The sequence below is a fragment of the Mustela nigripes genome, chromosome 2, assembly GCF_022355385.1.
Source record: "Mustela nigripes isolate SB6536 chromosome 2, MUSNIG.SB6536, whole genome shotgun sequence".
Taxonomy (NCBI): Eukaryota; Metazoa; Chordata; class Mammalia; order Carnivora; family Mustelidae; genus Mustela; species Mustela nigripes.
The window spans coordinates 151149736-151162990 of record NC_081558.1 but is presented as its reverse complement, the minus strand read 5'-3'; the positions used below and the strand labels follow the sequence as shown (position 1 = coordinate 151162990).

At 37.5% G+C, this 13255-nt stretch overlaps 1 protein-coding gene and 1 long non-coding RNA gene across 2 annotated transcripts in view; one reads left to right on the top strand and one right to left on the bottom strand.

Annotated features, from left to right (window-relative positions):
- ATP1B3 (ATPase Na+/K+ transporting subunit beta 3) overlaps positions 1 to 13255 on the top strand; it is a 46022-nt gene that overhangs the window by 16699 nt on the left and 16068 nt on the right. The window contains exon 2 of the mRNA XM_059391831.1: positions 9969 to 10097. Coding sequence (XP_059247814.1) covers positions 9969 to 10097 — 129 coding nt within the window. The remainder of the gene's footprint in view (positions 1 to 9968; positions 10098 to 13255) is intronic.
- The window catches only part of LOC132012177 (uncharacterized), a 39972-nt gene that overhangs the window by 14481 nt on the left and 12236 nt on the right, over positions 1 to 13255 (bottom strand). The window lies entirely within an intron of this gene.

The window sequence follows — 13255 nt, the reverse complement described above, 5'->3', positions numbered from 1 at the left end:
CCACTTTGTTTTCCACCATTATGTTACAATTTTAGGTTTTCTTCTATGAATAGCATTTAGTGGATTTCTTTTTTACCCACTTTGAGAATGTCTTCTGACTACTGTGAAATTATTCTTGCCATATTATTTTTGGGGTTTTGTTATTAAATTTAAACAAATTAAAATTTTTAACTTTATATAAAGTATAAACTAATATAGCAACAAAAGGAATCATTGGCTGCCTGATGAATGATGTGTGGATTGCAGAGGGCCACAAGGACTTTGAGAAGTGCTAGAAATGTTCTGTATCTGTAGTGTAGTGGTGGTTTCACAGATTATGCAGCTGTAAATTATTCCTCAGACTGATAAGGAAAAGAAATTAAAATCAACACTTGCATGTTGCCAGTAAGTCTTACTGGTTTCTTTGCTTACCATTGCTTTATATATTTTTCCTCTCTTTTTAAAGAAAACTTTAAAATATACCATTATATTAACTTGTTTTTGTTTATGATGGTACTTTTTTAAAAAATCAGATATTCTATAAGTTCTTTAAAAAACAAAAAAATTAAGACAGTATAGCTAAAACTCAAATCCTCCTTGACCACATCCTCAGACCCAGTCCTGATCCCTTCTGTTGTCCTCAGAGGTGACTACCATTTGTGAATTTGGTTTCTTAGTCTCTGCCCCATTAACAAACACTGTTTTATATATATTTATAGAAATGTAATTCTTTTGGGGTGTTTTAAATTTAAGCTTGTGGTATTTATTCTGGGATAACTTTTTTCCACTTTGGGTTTTTGAAATCTCTTTCATTCCTTTTTTAACTACTGTTTATAGTTTTCCATTATATATTATGTTTTACTTCTTTGCTTTGTTTGAGGACACTTACATTGTTAGCAGTTTTTTTGCTATTGCTCTTCAGTTTTTTTATAATTGCATAACCAATTTTTTCAGTTAGGATTTCAGGTTAGTAAATTTTGAGTCCTTGTATGTCTGGAGATGTCCTTTTGTTTATTTAAATGGTTGATCTTTTTGTTTACAATAGTTTTTCCTCAATTTGAAATAGATTTCATTTTTCACCAATGAGATATCTATTGGTTACAGTTGTCTGCCTTAGGTAGAGCCTGTTTTATCTCTTTAGGAGCATTAAGAAATTTTCTCTTTATGTTTGGTATTCTGAAACTTATGTCCAGGTCTTGGGATGTTTCCAGTATTTTTCAGTCTTTTCCAGTCTAGACAGAAAATTTGTTACTTCTTTGAACATTCTTTCCCTTCTTCCCTTTTCTGATGGAATTTCTTTTAGATTTGTTGATGATATTCTGGTTCTCTCCCTCATGTCTCAATAATTTCCATATATTCCCTCCCTCTTTTTGCCCAGTGTTTCAAAAAATCTTGGTTTGAGATAATGCTCACTGAATTTTTCTTTAGCTGGCCAATACATTAGGTTAGCCTTTCTCCTAAGCTTTTGTTTTTTAAACAGCTTTACTGAAGTATAATGGACAAACAGTAAGCTGCACATATTTGAAGTGCACAACTTGAGTTTTGACATACTCACATATATGCATATACATACATAATACTGTGAAACTCTCACTAATCAAAATAATGAACATAATCATTACTCCCCAAATTTCCTCTTGTCCCTTTTTAATCCATCCCCTCTCCCTACCTCCCCAATCTGCAGGCAAAAATAGATCTGCTTTTTGACACTTTGCTTTGTATTTTCTGAAATTTTAAATACTTGGAGTGTAGTGTGTACATTTTTGGGGTGGGTGAGGAGGGGCTGACTCCTTTAATTTAGTGTAATTATTTTTGAGAAATAGCCTGAATATTATTCCATTGTATAGATATACCAGCATTAACTTATTAATTCATCTTTTGATGTGCATATTGATTGTACTTTTTAGTAATTACAAATAAAGTACCTATGAATATTCATATACATTATTCTGGAATATGTGCTTTTATTTTTCTTGGTTAAATATCTAGGAATGGATTAGCTGGACCCTGTCGTAGGTGTACATTGTAAACTTTACAAAAAATTTTCAAATTGGTTCTAAAATAGGGCTTTCTCTTTTTTTGTTGTTGTTTATTCCCACCAGGAATGTATGAAAGTACAGTTGCTCCACTTCTGGGCTGTCACTTGGTATTGTCAGTCCCTAGGTTTTCTAGCATTTTAGTGAGCCTAATGTAGTGGCAGCTAATGGTGGTTCTGATTTGCCCTTCCCTGATAACTAGCGATGTTGGAGCACCTTTTCATGAGCTTATTTTTTTGCAGCCCTTAAATCTTTGATAAAGTTTTCTTTCAAAACTTTTGTGCATTTTTTAAAAATTTGTTTTGTTGTAAGAGTTCTTTACATATTCTAGAGGCAAGTGGGTCCTTTGTTGGTTACGTGTTCTGTAAAAATTTTCTCCCAGTCTTTGCTTTATTTCCTTAGGAGTGTATATTTTTTAGAATTTAACTCTTCCCCAGTTCATTTTGTCTATGAGTTTTTTATTTTTTAATAATTAGAATATGAAATCTGATTTTTAGAAATAGTCCTTCCACCTTTTCCTCTGTATTTTAAATATATTTATGCTTTTTTCCTTTCTTGCTCTATTTGTACCCACTTCTTCCAGGTATTAAGTTACTGTCTTTGTTGAGCTTGATACTTTATCAGACTAGTTTTTTTTCTCAAATATTTGGTGATTATGAATATCTGTGCTCCTCCACTTTGTATTTAGACTTTCTGGTTACAGGAATCTGGGATGTATGTAAGCATATGCCAGCCAAGAGATAGTCTAGGTATGGAGACTCTGTACTCCTTTAGGTTTTCACCAGCATACCCAGGGCATTGCCAAGTTTCTCAGCTCAAGCATCCACTCCCTGCTCCCACTTCAAAGTAGATGTTGTTGCTACTGTTAGTAGTTGCTTCACCCCAGGCACAAGTGTATGTTGGAGTTGGAGGTTGGGTAGGAGGAAGTTACACTCCGGGTGGCTGATCCTGCTATGTAGTCCTCTAGTCATCTGGGCTTTGACTCAGAGAGCCCTCCTCTTCTCCATCCTTGGTGGGCCAACTCACTTATTTCTGGGAAGACTTCTCTGATGAAATCCCTTTCCTTCCTCTCCCTGCCAGAGACAATTCATTCTTCTTTGTCAACTTTTTTTTTTTTTTTTTAACCGTAGCACTTGATGTCTGTAATTCTTTGTTTATGCATCTGTCACTTGAGATAACTGAACTCTTAGAGAGAAGGAACAGATCTTACCCTTTGTAAATTTCTATCACCTAGATGCCTGAATGATATTTTTCAGACAATGGGGGTTTAGATTTTATAAAAGGTAACAATTTGAGGTACCTGGCTGGCTCAGGCAGAGCATTCAACTCTTGATCTCAAGGCTGAAAGTTCGAGCCCCACATTGAATGTAGCGATTATTTAAAATTAAAGTCTTTAAAAAATAGAAAGTAACAATTTGAGGCTCCCAGGGAGAGCAGGCCAGGTAAAGGTGCCACATGGAGAAGTACTGGTCTGAATGTCACTCTTAAACTAGTAGGCTAATCTTAGGCACATTATTTTATCTTGTTTAATTATTTTAATAAATATAAAATATGAATGCATGTGTATCTGAACATATTTTTATTATAAAAAAAGGTGCTCATTAGTTTACACAAACTGCTTTTTATTAAAGATTTTATTTATTTATTTGAGAGAGAGAGAGAGAGAACACAAGCAGGGAGGAGAGGGAAAAGGAGAAGACACACTGCTGAACAGGGAGCCCAATGCGGGGCTCGATCCCAGGACCCTGGGATCATGACCTGAGCCAAAGGCAGATGCTTAACTAACTGAGCCACTTAGGTGTCCCAAAAACTCACCCTTTCCATGAGGAACAATTTCTTTTTTTTCTTTTTTTTTTTTTTAAAGCCAGGCCACGGGTGCTGGAGCAAATGGTTTTGTAAACCTGTGGTACTGGAACAACTGATACCTACCTACAAAACAATGAAGTTGGACCCCTTCCTCATACCATTATATAAAAATGAACTCGAAGTGTGTGGATGGCTCAGTCCATTAAGTTTCTGACTCTGGAGATTTCATCTCCGGTCTTGATCTCATGGTAGTGGGATCAGGCCTCACGGCAGTCTTCATGCTCACAATAGAGTTGGCTTGAGAGTCTCTCTCTCCTGCCCCTCCCCCCACTCACGGGTGCTTCTTTCAAAATAAGTAAAATTTTTTTTTTTTTAATTTATTTGACAGACAGTGATCACAAGTAGGCAGAGAGGCAGGCAGAGAGAGAGAAGGAAAGGAGGCTCCCGCTGAGCAGAGAGCCCGATGCGGGGCTCAATCCCAGAACCCTGGGATCATGACCTGAGCCGAAAGCAGAGGCTTTAACCCAATGAGCCACCCAGGCACCCTGAAAATAAGTAAATCTTTTTTAGAAAATGAACTTGGGGAAGTTAAGCTTCTGATTGGGCTCAGGTCGTGATCTCAGTGTTAGAAGTTAAACACCATGTAATTAATATTTTAAAAATAAATATAAAGATTTTTTTTTACAAAATGAACTCAAAATAGATCAAAGACCCAAACATTAGACTTCTTAGCAGAAAACAGATGCATGTTTTCATGACTTTGGATTAGGCTTTGGTGTCTTATGTAAGACACCAACAATAATACAATCAAGGAAAAAAATAGACTAGTCAAGCTTAAGAACTTTTCTGCCTTAAAAGATCCCACAGAATTGGAATAAACAATTATATATCTGAATAGAAGCTTTTATCTGTAATGTGTTTTTAAAAGCCTCTTAGAACTTAAATAAAAAGACAACCCAATTTAAAAATGGATCCAGGATCTTAATGGACAGTTCTCCAGAGAAGATACAGATGGTGGATAAGCTCATGAAAAGATGATCAACATCATTAGCCATCCGGGAAATGCAAATTAAAGCCACATTGAGATACCACTTCACACTGACTAGGATGGCTGTATAAAAAGACAGAAAGTGTCGATAAGAATGTGGAGAAATTGGAATCTTCAATAAAAAGTTAATTTTAAAAATACAAATTATTAAAAAATAAAGAATACAAATATATAAAGGATTTTAAATTTGTCCATAGGATTGCTGTTTTTGTTTTTTCTTAACTAGACCTGTCTCTAAAATTTTTTAAACTGTGAACAGAATGCTAATTTACTTACCAATGGAATGCAGTTTCTGATCTTCAGAATTCTGAGGAGGGGCACAGTCTTTTAGTATCTAGGTACCATCAAATAACTAGGAAGTTCACATATTAAGTCTGGGAATCAGATCACAGGGTGTTAAGGTGTGTTGAGTGGGAATGTATGTTCAGGCCTTGATGAAGCCTAGTAACTCCCCATGTGTCCAGATTATGTTTCTGGTATTATATAATAAAGAATCTGTATGGTTTTAATCCCAGGTGCCTGACACAGAGTTTCTAAATACCATTGGAAATTTTCTGATGGGGAGTATCTATATTATGCTAATGGAGTGACCTATGGTGGGCCCTTCAATAGCTTCCCTAGGTGTTGGTCCTTAGACCAGTCATATGATTAGATGACTGGGACTTTGAGCCAACCTAACCTTTAGGGAGGGAAGAGGAGGGGACTGGAGATAGGGTTTAATCACATAGCCAGTGATTTAATCATACCCATATACCCATGTAATGAAACTCCAGTAAAAACTTTAGACACTGAAACTTAACAGAGCTTTCAGGTTGGGAAACACGTACATATGCTGAGAGGGTGATGTTCCCTCATTGCATGAGGATAGGGCCTAAAAAACTGCATTCCCTCCCAGACTCCACGCTGTCTGTGTCTCCTTTATAACAAAACTGTAATCTTAAGTATAGCCCTTTCTGAGTTAAGTAATTCTATCAAATTCTCAAACCTGAAGGAGCATTGGGTGGTCCCAAATTGGTAGCCAGTTGGTTTAGAAGTTCAGGCAGTGTCTGGAGTGCGGGCCATGCCCCGAGCTAGCGGACTCTGTGCTGCACTGGGCGGTTGGTGCCAGAACTGGACTGTTGGACACTCAGTTGGGGTTGAAACAAAGTGGCTGCTCAGGACCCTTTTCTCCTTCCCTGAATGACATGGAATAAAACTTGGCCAGATTTTCTGCTACTTCGTTCTTTTATAGACTCCACATTAGCAAACCTCATTTGTTTCTCAAAACATTTTTTGAGAGCAGAGTGCAACTGATTAGGTTAAGATTTAAAGCTTAAATTTAGTGTAAAAGCCTAGCTGCAGTATCAATTACAAAAATGTTTCTACTTTTGTTGTTGGTCTTTTTTACCCCCTGAAGTTTGTTTTTATGTTGTCAAATTTCTTGACTTTTAGTTGCCTTTCTATAATGTGTATAAGTAGATATTACTCTTAACTGCACCCCCCCCTTTTTTTTCAGATGGGCTTGGATACTTTCCCAAGGTCACAGTGGGAAAGTGGTCAGGCCAGGATTTGAGTCTAAGTCTGACTCCAGCAAAGCCCATGCATATCATATACCCACCCTGCTTCATGGCCTCTTGCTGGGTCTGTCCTACTGTCCCTTCCCTCAGCCAAAATACAATGAGAGAGAAGAAAGGAGTTTAAAATTGGGGCTTCTCAAGGAACAGAAGTGAAGAGAGAATAGCAGTAACAGAGTCAGTTCGTGTGCCTGTGTTGGAGAAAGCTAGAAGTTTTTAGTTATTTGATAGTTCTATAATGTGCCCTTAGATCTCAGAGTGTAAGTATAGAAGTAGCATTGTGCTTCTGTATATACTGTTAGAACAATGATAATACAAAAACACCAGAGTGTCTCGGTGGCTCAGTTGGTTAAGCATCTGCCTTCGGCTCAAGTCATGATCCCCAGGTCCTAGGATTGAGCCCCACATCAGGCTCCTTGCTCAGCAGAGAGCATGCCTCTTCCTCTTTCTCTGCCTGCCACTCCCCGTGCTTGTGCACGCTCGCTCTCTCTCTGTGTCAAATAAATAAAATCTTTAAAAAAAAGAAAAAAAGAAAGTAAAGACACCAATTACAACATTAAGCTTTTTGATACTTATTTTGAATAAACATCTTTAGTTATAATTCTTCTGACCTCATAACTATTTAAAATGCTCATGTTTCTTCAGAGTTTAGTGCATGTTAGTTTCTTTAGTTGGTTAATGACTTAAGGAAAAAAATTTTTTTTTAAAGATTTTGTCAGCAAGAGAGAGCACAAGCAGGGGGAGCTGCTGGCAGAGGGAGAAGCAGTCTCTCTGCTGAGCAAGGAGCCTGACGCAGGACTCAATCCCAAGATCCTGGGATCATGACCTGAGCTGAAGGCAGACACTTAACGACTGACCCTCCCAGGCATCCCTGACTTAAGGAAATTCTTGAAGGATTTTAACCTGGGGAACATCAGTAATCTAAAAAGCACTATTTTGGCTTCATTTGCTGTTTCCTGCTTGCATTAACTAGAACTGATTCAGACATGGCATAACGAACAGCTTCCATCTGCACCATCCACTACTAACCTGGGGTGTGCCCCCAATTTGATCTGGATCAGTGTGTTAGGCCTGTCTGCAAAGTGAATCTATATAAGAGCAGTGATTTACAACTGCTGTTTTTCTAGTATTTTTTTTCTTAATAGGAGAAAGGAGGTAAAAGTTGATAAATTGTTGCTACCCTTATGAGTGATCCTTCATATATGATATTAATAAGTAAGATTAATTTTAAATATTAGGTTTGGGTCTTAGCAAAAGGAACATTTTCAAGTAGAGAAAACTCAGTGCTAAAATCACTTCTGTTCTTATTTTTACACGCCTTACATTCAAAATTGACTTGATGGCCACTAGTATATGGCATCAGATTTGGGGCATAGTTATAATTTGTGTATCTTTTTTTTTTTTTTTAATTTTATTTATTTATTTTAGTAGGGGCAGAGGGTGAGGAAGAGACAGAGAATTCCAAACGGACTCCACACTGGGTTCAGAGCCTGTCATGGGGCTCAGTCTCCTGACCCTGAGGTCATGACCTGAGCTGAAACCAAGAGTCAGATGCTCAGTTGACAGGCATCCCAATTTTGGGGAACATACTTCATAGGAAGTTTTTAGAGTTTTTTGTTGTGTAATGGTTCTTTAGAAAGCATATTTGGATATAGTTTGTTCATGTCTGTTTTGTGTTTATTCATTTTGTAGCTTTTTATAAATTTCATTTATGTTCTTTTTCCTGGAAACTGAAAACCAGATTTTGAAAATAGTATATTACTATTTGGGGATGACTTAAAAACACAACTAAATTAAACTGTCAGCACTTTTGTTTTAAATTTACCTACTGCATCAGTCAACAAACTGCTGTAGCCTCATTCTGCTATTTCTATAGAGTTTTTAATAGAGTGTGGAACACAGCTGACACTTGTTACATTTATGTATTTGTCGACTCTATCCTGTTGAATGGAGGATTTTATCTATTAGGTCCTATAAACATCTAGATCTGTAAGAATCATTTCTCCTGTGTCTCATTAAAATAGCCTTTGGGCTTTGCTTGTGTTTCATTTCCCTTTATAGTAAATTGAGCACTTCTTTGAGATTGGTCTTCCTTTTCTTTTTCTGCAACAGGATCGCTGTATGTGGTAGGGAAGTGATGCTATCTGAAGGTGACATGCTGTCCTTTCTTCCTTCTGTCTTCTCGTTCCCTATTTTGGCTTCCTGGTAACTGGGGCAAGGGAGGATGGGTGGGTGCTAGTCTAAATTAAGATGAAATTGCTTTAATTATTTCCCCTTTATTTGGGAGGAGGGGTGGGCAGTTTCCTACCCAAATTGAAGAAATAAAAGTTACCCAGCTTTTGGCACAATCTGTTTTGGGGTCATGGGGTCTTTTGAAAAAGAAAAACATTGTAGAGTGATACTCCAGGGGGTAGAAAATGGATATACTTAGAAACAAATTATACTAGAAATCTCAAAAACTTTGAAGTTAATCCTTGCCTGGGGTTGGTAAGAGTCCACAGATTTATAGATAGGAACCTATGCACCAGGACCCTCTGCTGGTACTAGGGTCAGGCAAACAAGTATGTTATTAAGACTGGGAGATGAAACTGATGTTAATTCAACCCCAGGGAATTAAATATTTTCACTATTGCTGCATCTGGGGATTTGTTATCTTTTGATAAATTTTTGAAACATTTAAATATAAGTGTGTGACTTTAACAATATATTTTGATAAATAATCTTGATGGTGACCACTTCTGATGTTACAACTTTGAATGTAGATTTTTGACAAAAATGATTTTAGATATTCCCCAAATAAGTCACTGGCTTAGGATAGATTTGTTTTAGTGTTTCCAGATTGTGAAGGAAAAAAGACTAAGCCCTTGATGTTGAAACTTGGGTATGCCAACTCTTGCTTTGTGCTTAGCCGTAGAGTCAGTAGTCCCATTGGTCGGGGCACTTGTTTCTGGTCCTTGTCCTTTCTTTGCTTTTTGCATGAGCCTTCTACTTGACTAGTGTTTCCTAAACATTATTCATTGAATACATCTTCATGTTTGCCTTCTGTGCACATTTCCTGGCTGTCCTTTAAGTCCACTCATTTTATAAAACTTAAATTTATGTAAATATTGTGAAATAGGGGCTTGAGGTACTAATTCCTTTCTGTTTGCTGCTTAAAGGAACATGTGCATATGAGGGTTTTACTCTACCTGAAATCATCTTTTGTCTCACTGGAGGACATAAAGATTCATTTTGGGAAACATTCCCCTATGTCCTGAAATTTTAAAGCTCTGATCTTGAACCAGAGTATGACCATGGAAGCTATCTGTAGTTGGGAGTGTTGGTGGAGATAAGGGGTCCTGGGAAGGGTGGGTGCTGCCTGCTGAAATACCCTTTGCTTGGGCAACTTTGTAGTGTTCTGAATATGAAGATTTTTGGCTGTGTGCATGGCAAAGCTTGGAATCCTAGCCTTGTAAACAGTTGGTTTGTTTCTTTAATCTGCCCCACACACCTCCCATAACATTTTGTGTATCTCCAATTAGTCCTAAGTTTTATTTTCTTTTCCAGGTTTGATCTTGCTCTTCTACCTAGTCTTTTATGGATTCCTGGCTGCCCTCTTCTCATTCACAATGTGGGCTATGCTTCAGACTCTGAACGATGAAGTTCCAAAATATCGTGACCAGATTCCTAGTCCAGGTAATTATATTGTAGTTACTGTGGCTTTTAAATAAATTTCATTATACTTTGGGGTGCCCAGGTGGCTCAATTGGTTAAGGGCCCTCTTCTTGGTTTTGGCTCAGCTCAGGTCATGATCCCAGGGTCTTGAGATCAAGCCCTGTGATGGGCTCCCCGCTGAGTGGGGAGTCTGCTTCTCTCCTTCCTTTGACCCTTCCCCTGCTCATAGCCTCAAGCATGCATACATGCTCTCTCTCAAATTAATCTTTTAAAAAAACAAATCTGGTTATACTTTATCTTCACTGTAAATTTTTTACATAGGTAAAAGTTAAACTTTGGGGCTAAGTAATAGGAAAATTTTGATTTTTGTTTGTTTAATATTTACATACTGATATAAAGACCTTTAATATTTACATACTGATATGAAGACCTTTAATATTTACATAATGATATAAAGGCTGGAGCTGATAAATCTTGAGTCCTTTGCCAGGAGTAAGTAGAAATGAATATGGAGAATTACAGTGAAGGCATGTTTGACTATGTTTTGAATATGGTTATGAATGGCTTTTGTGAATATTGTGTAGCATTTTCACTTTGCCTTGAGTAATTTACTTACAAAGTATATAGTTTAACTCTAGCTTGGGCTAGAGTGTTGGTCTTGTAAAATACAAGCTTCATATTCTATCTTTAATTGCTCAGTATGGAAGTTGTAAGAAAAATGAGATATCAATAGAGAATAAAATGAGTATACCCTTACTATATTTAATGCTTGTCCATTGATTGTTGGAAGGAAAAAAATTCTCCAGGATACTCCACCACAGAAAAGAAAATAACTGAATCACTTGGTTTTGTTTTTGTTTTTGTTTTTGTTTGAAACACTTGTTTTAAATCGTATTTTCTTCCTCCTGATTTCATTCAACAGTCTTCGAATGCCAGCTTTGCCCTTGTTGAACATGGCCCTTGTCCTCAAGGTGCTGGCAGTTTTTACAGAAGAAGCTAACAATGTGCAGAACTCCAGTATATCTAATTTCCCAAAATGTGAACAACTTCTCGAGATAATAGAGAAGGGCAGGCTGCTCATGGAAGAGGCGGGATTTGAATAGCAAGCAGGCCAGGGAAGGTAGGAGTGATGTGGGAGGTTTCTTCCTGGAGCACTGGTTCTCACCCAACAATGACTGGCTCCCCCGGGGATCTTGTGGAGACAGTTTTGGTTGGTACAATTGGAGAGGTCCTACTGGTGAGCAGAGGTGAGGGATGTTGTTAAACATCCTACAGTGCACAATACAGTCCCCCTACCCTCGCAACAAAGACTTAACGCAGCTCAAAATGTCAGTAGGGCCGGTGCTGAGGAACCCTGAATTTAGATCCTTGCTTATGGCATAGATTCATGAACCTTATCAACAACCAAAGTGCGTCAGCTTCCCAACCATCTTTTCTTAGAACATTTTGTTCTAAGGACTTTTCCTTATTTTGCTCCTAATATTTGTGCAAACACCAGGAATCACACTTCTCTCTTTTTTAGTTTATTTGACCAAGTATCAGAGACTAGCTCCATGCTCATTTCCCCCTCATCTCTCACTGTCGCCCTGTTTCCTTTCTACCTAGGCTTTTTTTTTTTTTTCTTTCTTTCTTTCTTTTTTTTTTTTTTTTTTAAGATTTATTTATTTGAGAAGGGGAGTGTGGGCACATGCATGAGTGGGGGGAGGAGCAAAGAGAGAGGGAGAGAAATCTCAAGCAGATTCCCTGTTGAGTCAGGAGCCCAACACGGAGCTTGAGCTCATGGCCCTAAACTCATGACCTGAGCTGAAATCAAGTCAGAGGCTTAACCGACTAAGCCACCCAAATACCCCTAAATAATTCTATTAGAATTTTAATATTTATTAGAATAAGTAATTCTAAAATAATTATTTTTCTTTCTACCTAAGTAATGACTTTATTACCATTGAACATGATCCAATCTATTTGAGAAATATTATGTCTATAATTACATGAATAATAAAAGTGTGTTCCATACTCAGTTTCTCTTTTTTTATTTATTTATATGAGAGAGTGAGCATGGGAGGTGAGAGGTCAGAGGGAGAAGCAGACTCCCCACCGAGCAGGGAGCCCGGCACGGGACTTGATCCCAGCACTCTAGGATCATGACCTGAGCCGAAGGCAGTTGCTTAACCAACTGAGCCACCCAGGCGCCCCCATATTCCGTTTCAAACTGAGTTTCTTAAAATTATTTACAACTGTATTGTAGTACTTAAAAGTCTTATAAGTAATTTAATAAATATAGATGTATACACATACATATGTATATATAACATTGGATGAATATATATTAGCTTGTTAAACAAAATTTGCTCTTTACAAAGTGATTATGGTTAATATTTTTTTCTTTCTGCTTGTATTTTCTACATTCCATACAGTATTTAATATACTGGTTTTTTTGCATTGACCATATTGGTTTTAATTTTAAATGACATCGCTTCAATAATATTGTTGGTACCTAGTAAAACAAATGCTAGTTTGAAATTGGTACATAGAAGTAACCCAGACATACATATAGCATAAACACATATGGCTCCTCACACCCTGACAAACATGCACATTGTGTGCCCATACTCTGATGTTCCAGTGGTTTAAATTGGAAGGATATAGAGGAGTTGTTACAGTCTTTACATTCTGTTGATGTTCTTCATTTTGGATAGGGGAAGACTCTTTGGAGGAATTAAGCATACCGTGATACACCTGTACTATATACACCTGCCATGGTTTTTACTGAAGAATTTCAAATAGGCTGTTAAATAGCAAAAGTTACTAGGGGTCCAAGAGCATTGTTAGGCAAGGTCTGAGAAGTAACTGGTATCAGGAATTCAGTTTCAGTGGCACCTGGCTGGCTCAGTCGATAGAGCATGCAACTTTTGATCTCAGAGTTGTGAGTTCAAGCCCCATGCTAGGTGTAGTGATTACGTTAAAAACAAAAAATCTTTATGGGGCGCCTGGGTGGCTCAGTGGGTTAAGCCGCTGCCTTCGGCTCAGGTCATGATCTCAGGGTCCTGGGATCGAGTCCCGCATCGGGCTCTCTGCTCAGCAGGGAGCCTGCTTCCTTCTCTCTCTCTCTGCCTGCCTCTCAGTGTACTTGTAATTTCTCTCTGTCAAATAAATAAATAAAATCTTTAAAAAAAAAAAAA